At 40.2% G+C, this 22,190-nt stretch overlaps 1 protein-coding gene across 2 annotated transcripts in view; it reads left to right on the top strand.

Annotated features, from left to right (window-relative positions):
* The window catches only part of LOC139173228 (septin-2), a 77,864-nt gene that overhangs the window by 43,400 nt on the left and 12,274 nt on the right, over positions 1–22,190 (top strand). For both annotated transcript variants that reach the window (XM_070762847.1, XM_070762848.1), the window contains exons 9-12: positions 2,282–2,427; positions 6,446–6,529; positions 9,834–9,891; positions 21,263–21,341. In XM_070762847.1, the coding sequence (XP_070618948.1) occupies positions 2,282–2,427; positions 6,446–6,529; positions 9,834–9,891; positions 21,263–21,331 (357 nt within the window). In that variant the 3' untranslated portion in view covers positions 21,332–21,341. The remainder of the gene's footprint in view (positions 1–2,281; positions 2,428–6,445; positions 6,530–9,833; positions 9,892–21,262; positions 21,342–22,190) is intronic.

Raw genomic sequence — 22,190 nt, 5'->3', positions numbered from 1 at the left:
CAGCTGTTGGGCGGCCGAAGGAACCTTCCCTGGGTCTTCCCGCCGCCCAGGCAAAGGGGAAACCCCAAGATCGCTTGCCGCTTGCCCGTTCGCCCGCCCGCCCGGCTGCTCGCTTGCCGCTCGAGAGCAAGAGGGGGAGAGATAGAGAAAGAGAGAGAAGGAAAGAAAGAGATGAGAGAGGGAGGAAGAGAGTGTGAGAGAGGAAGAAGCAAGATAGAGAAAGAGAGAGAGAAAGAAAGATGAGAAAGGAAGGGAGTGACGTCATCGGGTGGAAAAATCGCGATATAGCGTTTCGCAATGATCGAGATCGCGAAACTCGGGGGATCACTGTACACACAACATAAAACAGTGCATAGTGAAATGTGCCCACCACCCAGACACACACACACATTCCCCACCACCAAATCGGGGGTGTTTCTTGTATAGTCCCCTTGACCCAAGAGCAATATATCTATTTACATATTATAGAGTGACTCTTTGTTTCCAGATAGTAAGTCATCGGTGTATCAGGTTTGGTTGAAATTGCTCAAGGTGTTCTAGAGTTATGCTGGAACATACATTCATACATACATATATATACATATAGCCATTTTTATACATATAGATCCTTGACGTATGACCCACAATGAAGCCCTCCCTGTGGCTAAGCAAGACAGTTATTAGGTTTTGCCCCACATTATGACCTTTCTTGCCCTATTTTATGATCTTCCTTGCCACTGGGACACTGCAAAAATAATGTATTTATTCATTCATTCATTCATTTATTTTATTTTATTTATTTATTTGATATTTATTTATTATTTATTTATTTATTTATTTATTCATTCATTCATTCATTCATTCATTCATTCATTCATTCATTCATTCATTCATTCGATTTTTATGCCGCCCTTCTCCTTAGACTCAGGGCAGCTTACAACATGTTAGCAATAGCACTTTTTAACAGAGCCAGCCTATTGCCCCCACAATCCGTGTCCTCATTTTACCCACCTCGGAAGGATGGAAGGCTGAGACAACCTTGAGCCGGTGATGAGATTTGAACCGCTGACCTTCAGATCTACAAGTCAGCTTCAGTGGCCTGCAGTACAGCACTCTACCTGCTCTGCCACCCCGGCTCAAATATGAGATGCTTGCATAAATAAATATGAGTTGTTTGCCAAGCGTCCGAATTTTGATCGCACGGCCGTGGAGATGCCTGCAACGGTTGTTAAGTGTGAAAAGTGGTCCTAAAACACTTTTTTCAGTGCTGTTGTAACTGAATGGTCACCGAGGGAATGTTTGTAAATTGAGGATTGAGATCCCGCTATAGATTGTGATCTCGCTATATAGAGTGCTGGTGAGACCCCATTTGGAATACTGTGTCCAGTTCTGGAGACCTCACCTACAAAAAGATATTGACAAAATTGAACGGGTCCGAAGACAGGCTACAAGAATGGTGGAAGGTCTTAAGCATAAAATGTAACAGGAAAGACTCAATGAACTCAATCTGTATAGTCTGGAGGACAGAAGGAAAAGGGGGGACATGATCGAAACATTTAAATATGTTAAAGGGTTAAATAAGGTTCAGGAGGGAAGTGTTTTTAATAGGAAAGTGAACACAAGAACAAGGGGACACAATCTGAAGTTAGTTGGGGGAAAGATCAAAAGCAACATGAGAAAATATTATTTGACTGAAAGACTTGTAGATGCTTGGGACAAACTTCCAGCAGACGTGGTTGGTAAATCCACAGTCACATGCCTGGGATAAACATAGATCCATCCTAAGATAAAATACAGGAAATAGTATAAGGGCAGACCAGATGGACCATGAGGTCTTTTTCTGCCGTCAGTCTTTTTAGATCTATTATTATTATTATTATTATTATTATTATTATTATTATTATTATTACTACTACTATTATTATTATTATTATTATTATTATTATTATTATTAATTAGATTTGTATGCCGCCCCTCTCCGTAGACTCGGGGTGGCTCACAACAGTGATAAAAACAATACATGGTAACAAATCTAAAATAACAGTTTTACATTAAAAAGTCTAAAAAGAAAAAAAACCCCAATAGATAAAATACATGTTCTATGTTTCTATGAGGACTAGCTGTGATACAAAGGAAGAAAAGGAAAGGAGTGTAAACAGAACAGAAATGAAACAACAGAACAATAAAATGAGAGCCAAGGAACACAACGAGAATAATTACATCGACAGGATAACCGAGGGTCTGTCTGTTTTCCAATTTGGCACGTGACTTTTATTTTTCTTCCCCCGCTTGACTCCACCAGGCCAGCGTTCCTTTTGCTGTGATCGGGTCCAACCAGCTGATTGAAGTGAAGGGAAAAAAGATCCGAGGTCGCCTCTACCCCTGGGGGGTGGTGGAAGTGGAGAACCCAGAACACAACGATTTCCTCAAGTTACGCACGATGCTGGTGTAAGTCCCGTGCCTTCTTTGGCAAGCGCTGTGCATTATGGCAGCTAGCAAAAATCTCATGGATATCACTTAGATGGACGGATGGATAAATATGGATGGATAGATGGATGAATGGATGGATGGATGAGTGGACGTACAAGGGGGCAGGCAGGCAGACATAGATATAAAGAACTTGGTATAAATAGGGATGGATGGATAGATGATACAATAGATATACCATTAGATGACTCTATGATGAACATAGATATGATAGATCCATATCTATCTATCCATATCTTTCAGTCTATCCACTTCTTTTATTTTCTTTGCTGTCTCCTTTCCTTCCTTTTTCTATCCATTGATGAATGGATGGATCTATATAACCTATATAGCCAAAATTGAAGCAATTGTATATTTATTTATTTTATTTATTCATTCTTTGTCCAATACACAATACATATGGAAGAGAATAGACATTGAGTAATATATATAAAGATAGTATGTAAAAAAGAAGAGAAATATATGAGAGGGAGAGAATATATATGATATATGAGATAAGGAAAGACAATTGGACAGGGGACGTTAGGCACACCAGTGCACTTATGCACGCCCCTTACTGGCCTCTTAGGAACTTGGAGAGGTCAATCGTGGAGAGTCTAAGGGAGAAATGATGGGGGTTGGGGGTTAACACTATTGAGTCCGGTAATGAGTTCCACGCTTTGACAACTCGATTGTTAAAGTTATAGCTTGTTATAGATTGTTATAGCTTTGTCCACAACAAACAAAGCTTTGTCTGTCTCCACGAAGTATTATTTAAATAAAAATATCCAGCAGGGGTACTAAAAATTGTTTAAAAGATTGTTAAAATAAAATAAAATTGTAGGAGGAATTGCTGCAAAAAAACCCTCCACCCAGTATAGATTTTAAAAAGTTAAAAGTATAAAATATTTTGTTAAAATGTTAAAATGTAAAAACAGAATTAAAAATTTAAAAATAAATTAAAAATGTAAATATAAATGAGTTAAAAAGAAAGCCTATTTATTTTTGGAGGAGCTCTTTAGAGCCAGTGCTGTCTGTCCTCCATCTTGGCTCCTCCCCTCTGTATATATAGTGTAAGAAATGTGAACCGAAATTCTATCTGTAGCTCACTGGCGGCAAGCATGCTATGTCCCAATTGCTAAGCTGGAAAGGCTTTGGCTTCTATCTGGATGGGTGACTACATGTGAACGGTGTCTGCTATGGAGAACTGACAAAAAAAAGAAAAGAAATGTGAAACGAATGAATTATCATAAAATCCATCCATGTCTATATCTCTGTCTCTATGTCTGAAATTAATAACAACAACAATAGCAACAACAACAGAGTTGGAAGGGATGTTGGTCTACTAAAAGATGGATAGAAAGATGGACATGATAACAAGGAGATTGAAAGGGAAAGAGGACTCAGAGTATTACAAAATATAGGATAAATTTTACAAATGGTTAGAGAAAATAAATAATGTGGGAAACTGAATTATAGAGAAATTAAAAATATCTACATATTCCAAAATTGGAGCAATTGTATATATAGTATAAGAAATGTGAACCAAATAAATTATCATAAATGTTTGCTATAAAATAGCAAAGACATGTACAAATGTATAAGTTACAGATAACAATTTCGTCAACACCTCCGACAGGAACTCCTGAGAAAAACCAGGGTTGTAAATAACCCAATTGCTTGTTGTATTTATTTATTTTTATTTATTTATTTATTAGATTTGTATGGCGCCCCTCTCCATAGACTCGGGGCGGCTCACAGCAATAATAAACAATATATAACAAATCTAATAATTTAAAAGAAACACTAAAAGCCCCATTATTAAAAGCAAACATACACACAAACATACCATACATAACTGTATAGGCCCGGGGGAGATGTTTCAATTCCCCCATGCCTGACAGCAAAGGTGGGTTTTAAGGAGTTTACGAAAGGCGAGGAGGGTGGGGGCAGTTCTAATCTCTGAGGGGAGCTGGTTCCAGAGGGTCGGGGCCGCCACAGAGAAAGCTCTTCCCCTGGGTCCCGCCAAACGGCATTGTTTAGTTGACGGGACCCGGAGAAGACCCACTCTGTGGGACCTAATCGATTGCTGGGATTCGTGCGGCAGAAGGCGGTCCGGGAGATATTCTGGCCTGATGCCATGAAGGGTTTTATAGGTCATAACCAACACTTTGAATTGTGACCGGAAACTGATCGGCAACCAGTGCAGACTGCGGAGTGTTGGTGTAACATGGGCATACCTAGGGAAGCCCATGATTGCTCTTGTAGCTGCATTCTACATATGTATGTTTGTTTTTGTTTGTTCTGTTATATGTTATTATCAATAAAAATATATAAAAAGGAAAAAAAAGGAAGAAAAGAAGGAGACAGGAAAGAAAATGAAAAATGGACACATTGGTAGATATAATAATAATTTATTAGATTTGTATGCTGCCCCTCTCTGCATCTATCCATATCTATATGGATAAATAGATACGGATGGATGGATAGAGAGAAAGAGGGAGAAAGAGAGATAGAGTGAGCAATTCCTGGCCCTATATTCTTAATTCCACTTTGCATATTTGGAAAGAATAAATGCCAGTCCAAGTGTTCCCTCTACTGGACAATTTTTGTGCTACACTTGAAGATTTTGTCCTGTTTGTTGCCCATACAGTGGTACCTCTACTTAAGAACTTAATTCGTTCCGTGACCAGGTTTGTAAGTAGAAAAGTTTGTAAGTAGAAGCAATTTTTCCCATAGGAATCAATGTAAAAGCAAATAATGTGTGCAAACCCATTAGGAAAGAAATAAAATCTCGCATCTCAGACATTAACACCCTTGAAAATGTCCAAAGATACTTCACCAAAAGAGCCCTTCACTCCTCCACTCGAAACAGAATACCCTACGAGATTAGACTTTTAATCCTGGGCCTAGAAAGTTTAGAACTAAGACGCCTTAAACAAGATCTAAGTATTACCCACAAGATCATATGCTGCAACGTCCTGCCTGTCGGCGACTACTTCACCTTCGACCAAAACACAAGAGCACACAACAGATTTAAACTTAATATTAACCGCTCCAAACTTGACTGTAAAAAGTATGACTTCAGTAACCGAGTTGTCGAAGCGTGGAACTCATTAACGGACTCCATAGTGTCATCCCCAAACCCCCAACACTTTACCCTTAGATTATCTACGGTTGACCTATCCAGATTCCTAAGAGGTCAGTAAGGGGCGAGTACAAGTGCACTAGAGTGTCTTCCGTCCCCTGTCCTATTGCTCTCCTATATCTCCTATACCTTTCCTCTATTCCTCTATCTCTTCTTCTATTCTTTCATTGATATGTTCTATTACTATATCTTCTTTTCTATTATTTCTTAGATATATTTTACTATGAGTATCTCCTCTATAACCTTCATCATGTATTTTACTATGTCTATATAGATATATACCCACTAAAACCCTAATTGTGTATTGGACAAAATAAATAAATAAATTTGGGTGGGAGGAGGAGGAAGAAGAGGAGGAGGACAGTTGCTGCCAAAGGAAGAAGGTTAGGTGAGGGGAATAAAAAAAAAATCCAAAACTTTAAGGATTTTTTTAAAAAAAAGAGGGACTGAGGCGGTGAGGAGGAGCACGCGCCTCCCTCCATTCACTCTGGGCTGCCAAAGCCTCCTTAAGTGCCACCAAAAGGCTCCTTTGGCGGCCCAGAAAAGCCCGAGATGGCCGGGATTAAAGGGGGAATGGCAGGAAACTGACCATGCCTTCGTACCGCTCTCAAATTTCTTGGGAAATTTTTCCATGCTCAGGTTCTTAAGTAGAAAATGGTTCTTAAGAAGAGGCAAAAAAAATCTTGAACACCCGGTTCTTATCTAGAAAAGTTCTTAAGTAGAGGCCTTCTTAGGTAGAGGTACCACTATAATTGTTTGGGCTGCACAAGCTTTTTAAAGAAGTCAAACAGAAGACATATCGTTGGCTTAATGTCCATTCTGATCAGCCCCCTATTGTGTTTCTTCTTTCAGGACACACATGCAAGACCTTCAAGAAGTGACCCAGGATTTACATTACGAAAGTTTCCGGTCGGAGAGATTAAAAAGGACTGGCAAGTAAGTTCTTCCTTTGAGTCTCGTTGCTTTCCTAGGTTGGCTGCAGCTTCGAATCTCCCTAACCTCTGTGCTCTGTGTTACTAGGAAAACTGCAAAAAGGGGCATCGGTTTCCTCTTAAATGACCCCTTGGGAAGGTTAATTAGCAGAAACGAGCTATTTATTCGAGTGGCACAATGCCCTTTAAAAGCATTTGGAGACTACAGCTGGTCCAGAACATAGCCACGCGAGCTGTAGTGGGTGTGCCTAGGTCAGTGATGGCGAACCTATGGCACGGATGCCACAGGTGGCACCTGGAGCCAGATCTGCTGGCACGCAAGCTGTTTCTCCAGCTCACCTCCAACGTGCAGGTGTATGCTGGCCAGATGATATTTAACTCACAAGAGGCTTTGGGAGGATGTTTTTGTCTCCCAGAGAGCCTCCAGGGCAGTGGTTCTCAACCTTTCTAATGCCATGGCCCCTTAATACAGTTCCTCAAGTTGTGGTGAGCCCCAACCATAAGTCTAGTGCTAATTCTCCCAACAGAGCTTTAAGATGATTGGCAGGAAGGTCAGAAGGACACCCCCACTGTAAACACCTGATTGGTCGGATTGTAAAAATACAGTATGTTCCAAGGCGCCAGAATAGACGCTTTAGTTCCTAACACTGTGAGAAATTTGTCTTTTCCCATGGTCTTAGACAACCCCTGTGAAATGGCCATTCGACCCCCCAAAGGGGTCCCGACCTCCAGGTTGAGAACCACTGCTCCAGGGGGATGGGGAGGGCATTTTTACCCTCCCCTGCCTCCAGGAAAGCCTTTAGAGCCTGGAGAGGGCAAAACACGAGTCTACTGGGCTCACCAGAAGTTGGGAAACAGGCCATTTCCGGCCTCCCTCCAGGATTTTGTTTCAAAGGGCCAGGGCCACCACAGAGAAGGCTCTTTCTCTAGGTCCCGCCGGGCAACATTGTCTGGCTGACGGGACCTGGAGAAGGCCGACTTTGTGGGACCTAACCGGCCGCTGGGGTACATGAGGCAGAAGACGTTCCCGTATGTAATTTGTTCCTAAGCCATGTAGGGATTTGTAGGTTATAGCCAGCACTTTGAATTGTTATCTATAGATTCAGCAAAAAATAAGGATTGTGATGGCAGGTGCTTTACCCAGAGGTAAAGATCCCAATAAAGAGGGATGTCAGAAGTACCATTTTGTTGGAAATTATGTCCTACATGTGAGAATAAACACGATTTATAAATTCAGAAAGCTGTCATAGAACAGGCTATTTTTGGAGGTGGAGATGGCTCAGCTTTTGACAGCTCAAACACCAACGAATCTCCTGATCCTATAAAAACTGACAAATCCTTGCATAACCTTGGGGGTTTTTTGTTTTTGTTTTTCTGTAACTCAGCTTGATCAGGATACCACTCCAAAGACTCTAAAGCCAGACTTTTTATCCATCCAATCCTGTTGTATTTTTGATTTCACCACCTTGTTTTACAAAGAATTCTGGAAAAATTGTACACTTTCTATTTTCTAACTTTGAGTTTGCCTGAAGAGTAGCTTGATGTGGGTGGCTGTTCTTTGATTATTATTATTATTGTTTTGTTTTGTTTTGCATTGCACCTTTCTAGGGACAAACCGTTCCTTTGCTTCTCTTTTGACACATGAAGAGCATGAACTGAAATCTATTTCTAATTAAAAGAGTGAGCGTGTAGGCGTGAGTGTAGTTCTTGCCTCTGTGCACTTGGGCGTCCTCCTCGATCCACAGCTCACATTAGAGAAACATCTTTCAGCTGTGGCGAGGGGGGCATTTGCCCAGGTTCGCCTGGTGCACCAGTTGTGGCCCTATCTGGACCAGGACTCATTGCTCACAGTCACTCATGCCCTCATCACCTCGAGGCTCGACTACTGTAACACTCTCTACATGGGGCTACCTTTGAAGAGTGTTCGGAAACTTCAGATCATGCAGAATGCAGCTGCGAGAGCAATCATGGGCTTTCCCAAATATGCCCATGTTACACCAACACTCCGCAGTCTGCATTGGTTGCCGATCAATTTCCAGTCACAATTCAAAGTGTTGGTTATGACCTATAAATCCCTTCATGGCATCGGGCCAGAATATCTCCGGGACCGCCTTCTGCCGCACGAATCCCAGCGACCAGTTAGGTCCCACAGTGTTGGCCTTCTCCAGGTCCCGTCAACTAAGCAATGTCAGTTGGCGGGACCCAGGAGAAGAGCCTTCTCTGTGGCGGCCCCGACCCTCTGGAACCAGCTCCCCCCAGATATCAGAGTTGCCCCCACCCTCCTTGCCTTTCGCAAGCTCCTTAAAACCCACCTCTGTCGTCAGGCATGGGGGAATTGAAATTTCTCTTCCCCCTGGGCTTATAGAATTTATACATGGTATGCTTGTATGTATGAGTGTTTTTTTTTTAAATTGAGGTTTTTTAGATTGTTTTTAATATTAGATTTGTTTACATTGTCTTTTTATATTGTTGTTAGCCGCCCCGAGTCTTCAGAGAGGGGCGGCATACAAATCTAATAAATAATAATAATAATTAAAAGATACACTTGAAATAGAGAATAAGGATAGGAATTAGAATAGAAGAATGGTATGGCATGGCAGGGAACAGAACAACAAAATAGAATAGACAATATGGAATGGAATGGAATAGAATACAATGGAACGGAACAGAACAGAACAGAAAAAAATATGGAATGGAATAGAATAGAATATATGGAATGGAAAGGAGTGGAACGGAACAGAACAGAATAGAAGGAATGAAATGGAATATGTGGAATAGAATAGAATATTGGAATGTACAATAGAATAGAATACTTTAATGAAGAATAGAATAGAATAGAATAGGTAGAATAGAATAGAATAGATGGAATAGAATAGAATAAAATAGAATGTTGGAATGTAGAATAGAATAGATTAAAATACAAAAGAATAATTGTATTGTCACTTTGAATGTACGTTAATGGACACACATTAAAAGGAAATTTTGTTGCTTACAGCTCTCAAAGGGTCTCCTCTCCACCTCCAGTGTATACTAGATAAAGATGACAAAATAAATAAATACAAAATTATGCATATACTCACATATATGACCCAGAGAAACGATATACTGTACTGTAGTTTAGTTTGGGTGTATACACATACATGGTGAGAAAAACGAAGCTTGCGTTTCCAGTAGTTCTCTTCGCCTGAATTTGGCCAGGTTTTACAGGGAAAAAATGTCTACAATACAGGTAGTTCTTCAACTCGATCTAACTGAGATTAATGCCTGTTCTTTGCTTTTAATCCTGCGGTCCATCTTATATTTCACAGGCCTGCAGAAGAAGAAGTCATGGACAAAGACAGGATCCTTCAGCAGAAGGAGGCTGAGGTAAGGACCTAAAAGCCAAGCTGGGGGATATCGGTTGAGTTCAAATTTAGTTGGTGTTAACCAACAATGGTAGTCTTTTGAAGGATTGCATATTTAACCATGGTTAAAGAGCCAAGCAGAAAAACAGTAAACTGGCAGTAAAGATGCCTCCCAAACTGGTGGTTGAATTTACAGTAATACTTCGTCTTACGAACTTAATTGGTTCCCGGAGGAGGTTCGTAAGGCGAAAAGTTCATAAGACAAAACAATGTTTCCCATAGGAAACAATGTAAAATCAATTAATGCGTGGAAGAAAAAAACGTGGACTCTTTGTGACGTCAAAGCTCCACCCATGGAATTCCCTACTGGGATTCCCCACCTCCGTTTGAGCCTCTTACTGGCCGACAGCTCCGCAGCTCTTTTGCAAAGCTGACAGCCGGGCGGCGGGGCTTCTCGGCGTCCTCCCGAACCTGAATGCCGAACCCGAACTTTTGCCGAACTTTCGGGTTCGGCACTCGGGAGAACGCCGAGAAGCCCCCCGCTGTTTCAAAAGGTGACAGCCGGGCGGCGGGGCTTCTCAGCGGCCACCCGAACCCGAACTTTTGCCGGACTTCCAGGTTCGGCGTTCAGGTGGCAGGTTCGTAAGGTGGAAAAAGTTCATAAGAAGAGGCAAAAAATTTCCGAAGCCCAGGTTCGTATCTCGGAAAGTCCGTATGACGAGGTACCACTGTATTGTAAACTGTATCTTCATTTATTTATTTACAAGGGATTTTATTTAAAAATCGCAGAGTTCTTCAAGGCTCTAAGAGTCCTCTTTTGAAAACCCAGTGGGGAACAAAAAATTATTACCCAGATCATTTTCTTGGTTTCTCCTTTGTAATTGTTCCATTTGAAAACCTGAGCCAGTTTCTTTTGCGGATCCAGCCAAATATCCTTTTCCAAATCATTCTCCTGGCCTCTCCGACATAAATCCAATTTTCAGGACCATCTCTATCTTGTCAAATAAAATTCATTCTAAATCCTCAATAACATCTTTTAAACCCAATCTGTCCACAGAAGCAGACCACGCAACTGAGTTTATTGATATTGTGGCTATTCTTCTTCTGATTCTATTCTTCAAAAAACATCCTTCGGAATTCTTTTTTTTTTAAATTAAATGTTTATTATTTTAAAAACAAACATATACATCGTATTTACAAGTATAAATACGAATCAAAACAAATAAAGAAGAAAGAAAAAACCATGATTAAAAACAAGAGAGAAATCCTAATTCTCTCTTTACTATCTCATTCTCATTTATATCTTTCTATATTTTATGCAGTTATTCATATCGTTTAGTATATTTACATCCTCATCTTTGGTGGGTGTCCTTAGTCATAAGTTATAGATATTAAATAATATGTGACTATAATTAATACATTTCACCTTTATATTCTAATCTTTATTGTCTTCAAATTTTCTTTTTTTAAATAATAATTTTAATTGAATTCTTTAAAAATGTACGACAGACAGAACTAACAACATTTAACATATAGAGCAGTTATTTTCAACCTTTTTTGAGCCGCGGCACATTTTTTACATTTGCGAAACCCTGGGGCACATTGAGCGGAGGGGAGGGGGCTAAAAAAAGTTTGGACAAAAAATTCTCTCTCTCTCTCTTCCTCCCCTTCACTCTATTTCTTTCTCCCTCCCTCTTTCTCTCCCTTCCTTCCTCTTTTTTGCTCTCTTTCTCTCTCCCTCACTACCTCCCTCTATGTCTTTCTCTCTCTCTCCTTCCCTCCCCTCTCTCTCTTGCTTTCTTTCTCTCTCTTTCTCTCTATCTCTTTATCTTTCTTTCTTTTGTTTTCTCTCTCTCTTCCTTTCTTTCTCTCTCTTGTTCCCTTTCTCTCTCTCCCTTTTTCACTCTTTCTTTCTTTCTCTTTCTCTCTTTCTTTCTTTCTCTCTTTCTCTCTCTCTTGCTTTCTTTCTCTCTAAGCTTCGCGGCACACCTGGCCATGTCTCGCGGCACACTAGTGTGCCACGGCACACTGGTTGAAAAACACTGATATAGAGGACCTACCATTGCTCCTCTTATTATAGAAGTCTTCCTAATACAAAAATAAAAAGCTAATTCTATTTTAGATCAATACAGAAAAGTAAACTTATCAATGAAATATCTGTTTGTATACAATACTAATATGCAAAGAAAAATAAACCTACAACTTCAAACATTTTCTATTAATTATATAATTATGATTAAATAGTTAAACTCAGTTATTAGAAACAGTGTTATTGATTGAGTTTCACTGTAAGTTGTATTCAAAAATATACATTTTACTGTTTCATACTTTGTTTTATTATATTCAATAATCTTTTTTTCTCAAATTCCACCATTTATACACTTTTCCCCAAATTTTATAAAATTTATAAAATTCAGATTCCACTTGATTATTTAACCTTCTCGTCATCATATCTAATCCTGCACATTCCATAATTTTCCTAAAAATCTCTTCGTCTTTTGGAATTTCCTTTTCTTTCCATTTTTGTGCAAATGCAATTCTAGCTGCTACTAATATATGAATTATTAAATAATATACTTCTTTTTTATATTTAATATCCGTGATACCTAATAAAAAGAATTCTGGTGTCTTCCTAATTTCCTTATTTGTAATTTCTTTCAACCATTTTTCTACCTTGTTCCAATAAATTTTAGATTTTGGACATGTCCACCATGCGTGGTAGTATGTCCCAATTTCCTTTTTACATTTCCAACACATAGGCGAAGCACTAGGAAACATCTTTGAAATCCTGTTTGGTGGAAGATGCCATCTATAAAACATTTGATAATCTGATTCTCTTTGAAAGAAATTGATCTAGTTATCTTCCAATTATATGTCAATACCTTTCCCCATGTATCTAAGTTTATTTCTTTTCCAAAATTTTTACACCAACTAATCATATTGTCTTTCAATATCCAGCCTATCATCCTATACTTTATTAAAAATTTATATAATCTCCCAATCAATTTCCCTTGATTTTGTATTGGTAATTTCCCAAGTGCATTGTTATCCTTCCTGAATATAAATGTTCTTGTGTCTTTTTGATATCTAGAGTTAATCTGGGCGTACTACCACCAATCAATTTCTACCCCAGATTCTTGTAATTCTTGTTTTGTTTTTAATTTTAATTGATTGTCAAGTAACTCGCTATATTTCCATATTCAAATTATCATATATCCATGTATTCTCCTTAAAGTCACCTCTATGTAATGTAGTTAATTTGATTTTCTTCTTTTTGTCTAACCAATTGTACCATTTGTCCAATATCTTGTAGCAATCTGTATCTTCTTTCTTTTTTATTCTCGGTATTCTTAGTGTCATAACCATTTTGCAAGGCAGTTTATCCTTCCTCTTACCTAAGAAACCGTCTCTTCTCTAAATCAGTATCTATAATGCTCGAGGTAGATGGAAAAGCAGGATTAATAGACACAGGAAATGGGTTTACATTCCTTGGACTTTGTTTGGAGCACAAACATCAATTTCCCTTGTAGTGTTTTGCATTCTGAGCAGTAACAGCGCTTTGGAATTCTGTTTACAAATCTGGAAAGTTTATATAACCTTCTGAATGTGTGTCACTTTGTACATGTGATCCCACTATATAGAGCGCTGGTGAGACCACATTTGGAATACTGTGTTCAGTTCTGGAGACCTCACCTACAAAAAGATATTGACAAAATTGAATGGGTCCAAAGACGGGCTACAAGAATGGTGGAAGGTCTTAAGCATAAAACGTACCAGGAAATACTTCATGAACTCAATCTGTATAGTCTGGAGGACAGAAGGAAAAGGGGGGACATGATCGAAACATTTAAATATGTTAAAGGGTTAAATAAGGTTCAGGAGGGAAGTGTTTTTAATAGGAAAGTGAACACAAGAACAAGGGGACACAATCTGAAGTTAGTTGGGGGAAAGATCCAAAGCAACATGAGAAAATATTATTTTACTGAAAGAGTAGTAGATCCTTGGAACAAACTTCCAGCAGACGTGGTTGGTAAATCCACAGTAACTGAATTTAAACATGCCTGGGATAAACATATATCCATTGTAAGATAAAATAGAGGAAACAGTATAAGGGCAGACTAGATGGACCACGATGTCTTTTTCTGCCGTCTATGTTTCTATGTGTGTGTGTGTGTGTGTGTGTGTGTGAGAGAGAGAGAAAGACAGAGACAGACAGACAGACAGATCTTGGAGCAATGCCAAATTTATCAGGATCAAGTTATCAACTCATTGCTCAATAGTCATTCTGGATTTTATCAAAGGATAAAAATTCTTGACTTTTTAATCTTTTCCATGCTTTGTTTCAGCTGCCAAACTGCCCTGTTTCTTACCGGCCTTTGTTTAGTTTTGTGTCTGGTGGAATTTTTTGCATCCTGAACTGCCCTTAAATATCTTATCTCTTCTTCCAAATATAAAGCTAGCTACTTTTAAAAACAAAACAAAACCGAAATTGAGTCTGTGAGACAGGGTGGTTCTTCAGAAATAAAAAGCACGTTTTGACTCTCGGGTCTCAAAAATCCATCGGTTGGGTTTTTTTTTTAAAATCTGATCTCCAAAACATAGAAAGATGCATTCTCTTCCTTTAACTCGGCATCATCCTTTCAGAACTTCCTCTGTTCACTTTGGTTCAAATAATATCTCCGGGACCGCCTTCTGCCGCACGAATCCCAGCGACCAGTTAGGTCCCACAGAGTGGGCCTTCTCCGGGTCCCGTCAACTAAACAATGTCGTTTGGCGGGGCCCATGGGAAGTGCCTTCTCTGTGGCGGCCCCAGCCCTCTGGAACCAATTCCCCCCAGAGATCAGAATTGCCCCCACCCTCCTCACCTTTCGTAAGCTCCTTAAAACCCACCTCTGTTGTCAGGCATGGGGGAATTGAGATATACCTTCCCCTAGGCCTATACAATTTATGCATGGTATGTTTGTGTGTATGTTTGGTTTTTAATAAGGGTTTTTAGTAATTTAAATATTAGATTTGTTATATGCTGTTTTTATTATTGTTGTTAGCCGCCCCGAGTCTACGGAGAGGGGCGGCATACAAATCAAATCAAATCAAATAAATAAACAAACAAACAAACAAATAAAAATAAATAAAATAAAATAAATAAATAAAATAAATAAAATAAATAAAATAAATAAAATAAATAAAATAAATAAAATAAAATAATAAATAAACTAAACTAAACTAAATAAATAAATAAATAAAATAAATAAAATAAATAAAATAAATAAAATAAATAAAATAAACAAAATAAACAAAATAAACAAAATAAATAAAATAAATAAAATAAATAAAATAAATAAAATAAATAAAATAAATTCCAATCAGAAAATTCAATGGGGCTCGAAAGAAACAAATAATTTGTACCTGAGTTTAGGCCAATGTTGGCTAGAGATCAGAGGTGAAATTATTATTATTATTATTATTATTATTATTATTATTAATAATTAGATTTGTATGCCTCCCCTCTCCGTAGACTCGGGGCAGCATACAAATCTAATGCTCACTTTGGCCCAGTTCAGGTGTAAGTGTAAAAGCCTTCTGTGCATGTGCAGAGGTTGAAAAAGTGTGTGCGACGATGTGGCCTCCGAGGCTGTCACGGGCGCACGCGCCCAACAGTGCAAGACTCAGCTTTTGCACTTATGCACGAGCGAGCGACATTTCAGCGATTTCCACTGATATTTTTGCTTCCATGCATGCACAGAAGCAAAAAAACCCAGTGGAAATCACCGATATCTCACAAACGTCCTCACGCGAGATTTCGCTTGCTGCGTATGCAAAGAAGCCAAATCTCACGCGGGGGCCTGTGTAGCGCATCACGCACACAGCTCCCATTTTTCCAACTGAAGCTGTGCATCGGTCCGCGTAACCAGCAGCCCATGACTGGGCAAACGCTTCCAAACCAGTAGAGAAGGTAAGTAGATTTCACCGCGGCTACAAATAGCCCTCGACGTACAACTACAATTGAGTCCCATAATTTTTGTTGCTAAGCGAGACCTTTATGAGTTTTGCCCCATTGGATGCCTTCTTGCCACATTTGTTTGTTTGTTTGTTTGTTTGTTTGTTTGTTTGTTTGTTTGATTTGATTTGATTTGTATGCCGCCCCTCTCTGTAGACTCGGGGCGGCTAAAAAGACAATATGAACAAATCTAATATTAAAAGTAATGTGAAAAAACCCCAATTTAAAGAACCAATCATACATACCATGCATAAATTTTATAAGCCTAGGGGGAAAGAATATCTCAGTTCCCCCATGCCTGACGACAGAGGTGGGTTTTAAGGAGCTTACGAAAGGCAAGGAGGGTGGGGGCCATAGTTCCCTCTAAGCTGAGCAGTGAGCAATCGCTCACTTAAAAATCATCATCAACTCAGAGTTTTCCAAACCTGCCCAGAAGCCGAGAGGGAAAGAGTGAGAGGGAAGGAGAGAGAGAGGAAGAGAGGAAGAGAGAGAAACAGATAGAAAAAAGAGAGGAAGGAAAAGTGAAAGAAGAAAGAAAATCAAAATCTAGTTTGAAACTAGCTCAACTATTTAAGTGGCATTTTGATATTGATAGAGTTGCCCTATTATGAGCTCACTGATATAGACACACAGTACGGTATTTTATTTTGAAATTCTCTGAGGCAAAACAGGGTGGGTTTTTTATTTGTTTGTTTGTGTGTTTGTTTGTTTGTTTGTTTATTTATTTATTTATTATTTCTGTGCCGCCCAGTCCCGAAGGGAATGCCGCTCAGACACTGTACTTTTTCGCCCACCCCCCCAAAAATTAGAGGGAACACTGGTGGGGGCAACTCTGATATCTGCGGGGAGCTGGTTCCAGAGGGCCAGGGCCACCACAGAGAAGGCTCTTCCCCTGGGTCCCGCCAAACTACATTGTTTAGTCGACGGGACCTGGAGAAGGCCAACTCTGTGGGACCTAACTGGTCGCTGGGATTCGTGCAGCAGAAGGCGGTCCCGGAGATATTCTGGTCCGATGCCATGAAGGGCTTTATAGGTCATAACCAACAGTTTGAATTGTGACCAGAAACTGATCGGCAACCAATGCAGACTGCGGAGTGTTGGTGTAACATGGGCATTCTGCACGATCTGAAGTTTCCGAACACTTTTCAAAGGCAGCCCCATGTAGAGAGCGTGAAGTGAATCACTGCAGTTGTTCGGTTAGCAACTCATCTGTTCAGTGAATCTGGTTTCTCTGTTGATTTTGCTAGCCGTCACAAATATGAAGCAGCTGCCGGCCAGTGTCTGAATTATGCAAGAGTTAATAAAGCCCCAAGAGAGCAGGATGTTGTACAGACTTGGTGGCCGCTAAATCCCTGGGCCTCTTAAAATATGTAGATTATGCAGGAATTTGGAGAAGATAGTGATGATAATAATAAACCACGTAGTGAAGCAGGAACAAAAATAGAGATGTTTATTATCTGTGCTGAAATTATTGTTCATGTTGGAATTTAGCAATAGCCCTTATAATGGTATATAGACTTATACAGTGATACCTTGTCTTACAAACACCTCGTCATACAAACTTTTTAAGATACAAACCCTGGGTTTAAGATTTTTTTGCCTCTTCTTAAAAACTATTTTCACCTTACAAACCCACCGCCGCCGCTGGGATGCCCCACTTCCGGACTTCCATTGCCAGCGAAGCACCCGTTTTTGCGCTGCTGGGATTCCCCTGAGGCTCCCCTCCATGGGAAACCCCAACTCCGGACTTCTGTGTTTTTGCGATGCTGCAGCGGAATCCCAGCAGGGGAATCCCAGCATCGCAAAAACGAGCGCTTTGCTGGCTACGGAAGTCTGGTGGTGGGGTTTCCCAGCGAGGGGAGCCTCAGTGAAATCGCAGCATGGCAAAAACATAGAGGTCCAGAGGTGGGGTTTCCCATGGAGGGGAGCCTCAGAGGAATCCCAGCAGCAGAAAAACGGGCGCTTCGGCTGGCAAAAGAGGTGAATTTTGGGCTTGCACGCATTAATCGCTTTTCCATTGATTCCTATGGGAAACATTGTTTCGTCTTACAAACCTTTCACCTTAAGAACCTCGTTCTGGAACCAATTAAGTTTGTAAGACAAGGTATCACTGTATACCTTTTCACAGTAATTTACAGCTCCCTCTAAGCATTTTTTTAAGAGTCAGCATATTGTCCCCAACAATTTAGATCCTCATTTTACTGACCTCAGAATGATGATAAAAATAAGAACATGATAGCAGGGTTCCAATATCTCAGGGATTGCCACAAAGGAGAGGGAGTCAAGCATTTCTCCAAAGCACCTGAAGGTAGGACAAGAAGCAATGGGTGGAAACTAAACAAGGAGAGAAGCAACTTAGAACTAAGGAGAAATTTCCTGACGGTTGGAACAATTAATCTGTGGAACAGCTTGCCAACAGAAGTTGTGAATGCTCCAACACTGGAAGTTTTTAAGAAGATGTTGGATAACCATCTGTCTGAAGTGGTGGAAGGTTTCCTGCCTATGCAGGGGGTTGGACTAGAAGACCTCCAAGGTCCCTTCCAACTCTGTTATTCTATTCCATTCTCTTCTACTTTCTATTCTCTTCTACTTTCTCTTCTCTTCTCTTCTCTTCTACTTTCTCTTCTCTTCTCTTCTATTCTACTTTCTATTCTATTCTATTCTATTCTACATTCTATTCTATTCTACTTTCTATTCTATTCTGTTTTATTCTACTTTTTATTCTATTCTATTCTGTTCTATATTCTATTCTATTCTTATTCCATATTCCATTCCATTCTATATTCTATTCTACCTTCTATTCTATTCTATTTTATTCTACTCTACTCTATGCTACTCTACTCTACTCTTATTCTTATTCCATATTCCATATTCCGTTCCATTCTATATTCTATTCTATTTTATTCTACTCTACGCTATGCTACGCTACTCTACTCTTATTCTGTATTCCATTCCATTCTATATTCTATTCTATTCTACATTCTATTCTATTCTATTCTATTCTACTCTACTCTACTCTTATTCTTATTCTATATTCCATTCCATTCTATATTCTATTCTGTTCAGAAGACTTGAGACGGTGAGATTCAAGCATATTCACATTTTATGAAGCCACTAGCAAAGTAGCGGTTTTTTTTAAAAAAAAAATGTTTTTATAGTAACACAGACATGATCTTGGCTGAATTCTTCATCTCTCCCCCTCTCCTCCCCCCCAACTTTCCTGCCGTGGTTATTTTTATATAAAAAAAATTCTTCTAGGTCTTTTCTTGTTCGCTTTACCGTAAGCGCCAGAATGGATGGGGGAAAATTGCTGTCCATAAATAGCATGGAGCGAGCCGTGGGTCATACTTGAGGAATGTGGCTTCTGCAATACCCACAGAAGTCCCATGGGAGTGAAGCATTCCCACGGGAGAATTGAAGAAAGTAATAATTGCACGCAGGCCGTGTGTTTTGGCCATAGGCCTTCAGATTAGCAGCTAGTTAAAACATACCTTGGATACCGAACAGCCTGTTACAGCATCGTGGGATAATTTTCTTGGTGGTTTTCTGCATGGAAATTATATTATTATTATTATTATTATTATTATTATTATTATTATTATTATTATTATTATTTAGATGTGTATGCCACCCCTCTCCGTAGACTCGAAATTAGCATTTAGATGTATAGACCACTTCATGGTTTATTTTATTTTATTTATTTATTTAGTCAAACAATTATAGGGTGGTAATTTGTACAAATAAAACATTATAAAAAATAACAAAAGAAGACAATAGGACAGGGACGGTAGGCACAGGGGTGGGCTTATGCACGCCCCTTGCAGACCTCTTAGAAAGGGGAAGAGGTCAATAGTGCTTTTACATAGAAGAAGATTGGCGGCGGAAAAAGACCTCATGGTCCATCTAGTCTGCCCTTATACTGTTTCTTGTATTTTATCTTAGGATGGATCTATGTTTATCCCAGGCATGTTTACATTCAGTGACTGTGGAAGTTTGTCCCAAGCATCTACTACTCTTTCAGTCAAATAATATTTCCTCACATGGCTCCTGATCTTTCCCCCAACTAACTTCAGATTGTGCCCCCTTGTTCTTGTGTTCTCTTTCCTATTAAAAACATTTCGCTCCCGAACCTGTTACAGCCCTCTCTAAGCGGTTTACAGAGTCAGCCTCTTGCTCACAACATTCTGGGTCCTCATTTTACCCTTCCTTCCGTCCTTCCAGTTGACTCAGCCTTCCATCCTTCCGAGGTGGATAAAATGAGGACCCAGATTGTTGGGGGCAAGAGGCTGACTCTGTAAACCGCTTAGAGAGGCTGGAAAGCACTGTGAAGCAGAATAGAAGTCTAAGTGCTATTGCTATTGCTACCACATCTGCCCTTGCTAGTGCTTTTCCTTCCTTCCTTCCTTCCTTCCTTCCTTCCTTCCTTCCTCTCAATCTCATCTCCTTTTTCCATTCCTTCCTCCCTTCCTCTCAATCTCATCTCCTTTTTCCATTCCTTCCTTCCTTCCTTCTCTTCTTCCCTTCCTTCTCTCCCTCCCTCCCTTCCTCTCAATCTCATCTCCTTTTCCATTCCTTCCTTCCTTCCCTTCTTCCCTTCCTTCTCTCCCTCCCTCCCTTCCTCTCAATCTCATCTCCTTTTTCCATTCATTCCTTCCTCTCAATCTCATCTCCTTTTTCCATTCCTTCCTTCCTTCCTTCCTTCCCTTCTTCCCTTCCTTCTCTCCCTCCCTCCCTTCCTTCCTCTCAATCTCATCTCCTTTTTCCATTCCTTCCTTCCCTTCTTCCCTTCCTTCTCTCCCTCCCTCCCTTCCTCTCAATCTCATCTCCTTTTTCCATTCCTTCCTTCCTTCCTTCCCTTCTTCCCTTCCCTCCCTCCCTCCCTCCCTTCCTCTCAATCTCATCTCCTTTTTCCATTCCTTCCTTCCTTCCTTTCCTCCCTCCTTCCCCTCCTTCCCTATCTCCCTCCATCCCTCTCTTCCTTCCTGTTGACTCAGCTTTCCATTCTTCTGAAATGGGAAAAATGAGGACCCAGATTGTTGGGGGCAAGAGGCTGACTCTGTAAAGTACTGGGAATCGCTGTGAATCAGTCTATAAGTCTGCCCTTGGTAGTGCCCTCCCTCCCTCCCTTCCTTCCAGTTGTCTCAGCCTTCCCTCCTTCCGAGGTGGGTAAAATGAGGACCCAGATTGTTGGGGGCAACAGGCTGACTCTGTAAACCTCGTAGAGAGGACGGTAAAAGATTATGAAGCGGTATATAAGTCTATATGCTTTTGCTAATGCTAAAAGAAAGACTATGAAGATGGACGGCTGCTTGGCAGTATGAAGCGGTCTATAAGTGTAAGTGCTGGTGTTATTGCTAACTGGGCTCACCGCATTTTTTTCTCTTTTTCTTCCCAGTTGCGTCGCATGCAGGAGATGATCGCTCAAATGCAAGCCCAGATGCGGATGAAACCTGCAGACGAGTAAGACGTTGACAGTAAGTAACGGCTTTGCATTGCTCAGCTTCAGGATCGCACGGCGGGCGTATTTTCTTGGAGTTGATGCAGGAGACAGAGATCAGGTTCCTATCCTTTGAAGTAGGGAGAGCAACAGCGGTCAGCAGGGGAGGCTCAGAGTGGCCTAACAACCCCCTGATGGGTGGGGATATCAAAGGTCTCCTTATGGTTCTTAATTAGGGGTTTTTAAAAATTTATTTATTAATTTATTTAATTTATTTAATTTATTTAATTTATTTATTTAATTTATTTAATTTATTTATTTATTTATTATTCATTCATTCATTCATTCATTCATTCATTCATTCATTTATTGGATTTGTATGCCGCCCCTCTCCGCAGACTCGGGGCGGCTACCAAAAATGACAAAAAACAACATGTAACAATCCAATTTAATAAAACAACTAAAACCCCTTATTATAAAAACCAAACATACACACAAACATACCATACATAACTTGTAATGGCCTAGGGGGAAAGGATGACTTAACTCCCCCATGCCTGGCGACAAAGGTGGGTCTTGAGTAATTCGCGAAAGACAAGGAGGGTGGGGGCCATTCTAATCTCTTGGGGGAGTTGATTCCAGAGTGCCGGGGCCGCCACAGAGAAGGCTCTTCCCCTGGGCTCCGCCAAACGACATTGTTTGGTCGACGGGACCCGGAGAAGGCCAACTCTGTGGGATCTTATCGGCCGCTGGGATTCGTGCGGTAGAAGGTGGTTCCAGATGTATTCTGGCTCAATGCCATGTAGGGCTTTAAAGGTCATTACCAACACTTTGAATTGTGAACGGAAACCGATCGGCAGCCAGTGCAGGCCGCGGAGTGTTGCAG

The sequence above is a fragment of the Erythrolamprus reginae genome, chromosome 10 (genome assembly GCF_031021105.1).
Source record: "Erythrolamprus reginae isolate rEryReg1 chromosome 10, rEryReg1.hap1, whole genome shotgun sequence".
In the NCBI taxonomy this organism is placed as follows: domain Eukaryota; kingdom Metazoa; phylum Chordata; class Lepidosauria; order Squamata; family Dipsadidae; genus Erythrolamprus; species Erythrolamprus reginae.
Note: the sequence above shows the minus strand (reverse complement) of the source record. Positions and strands in the feature narration are given on the sequence as shown.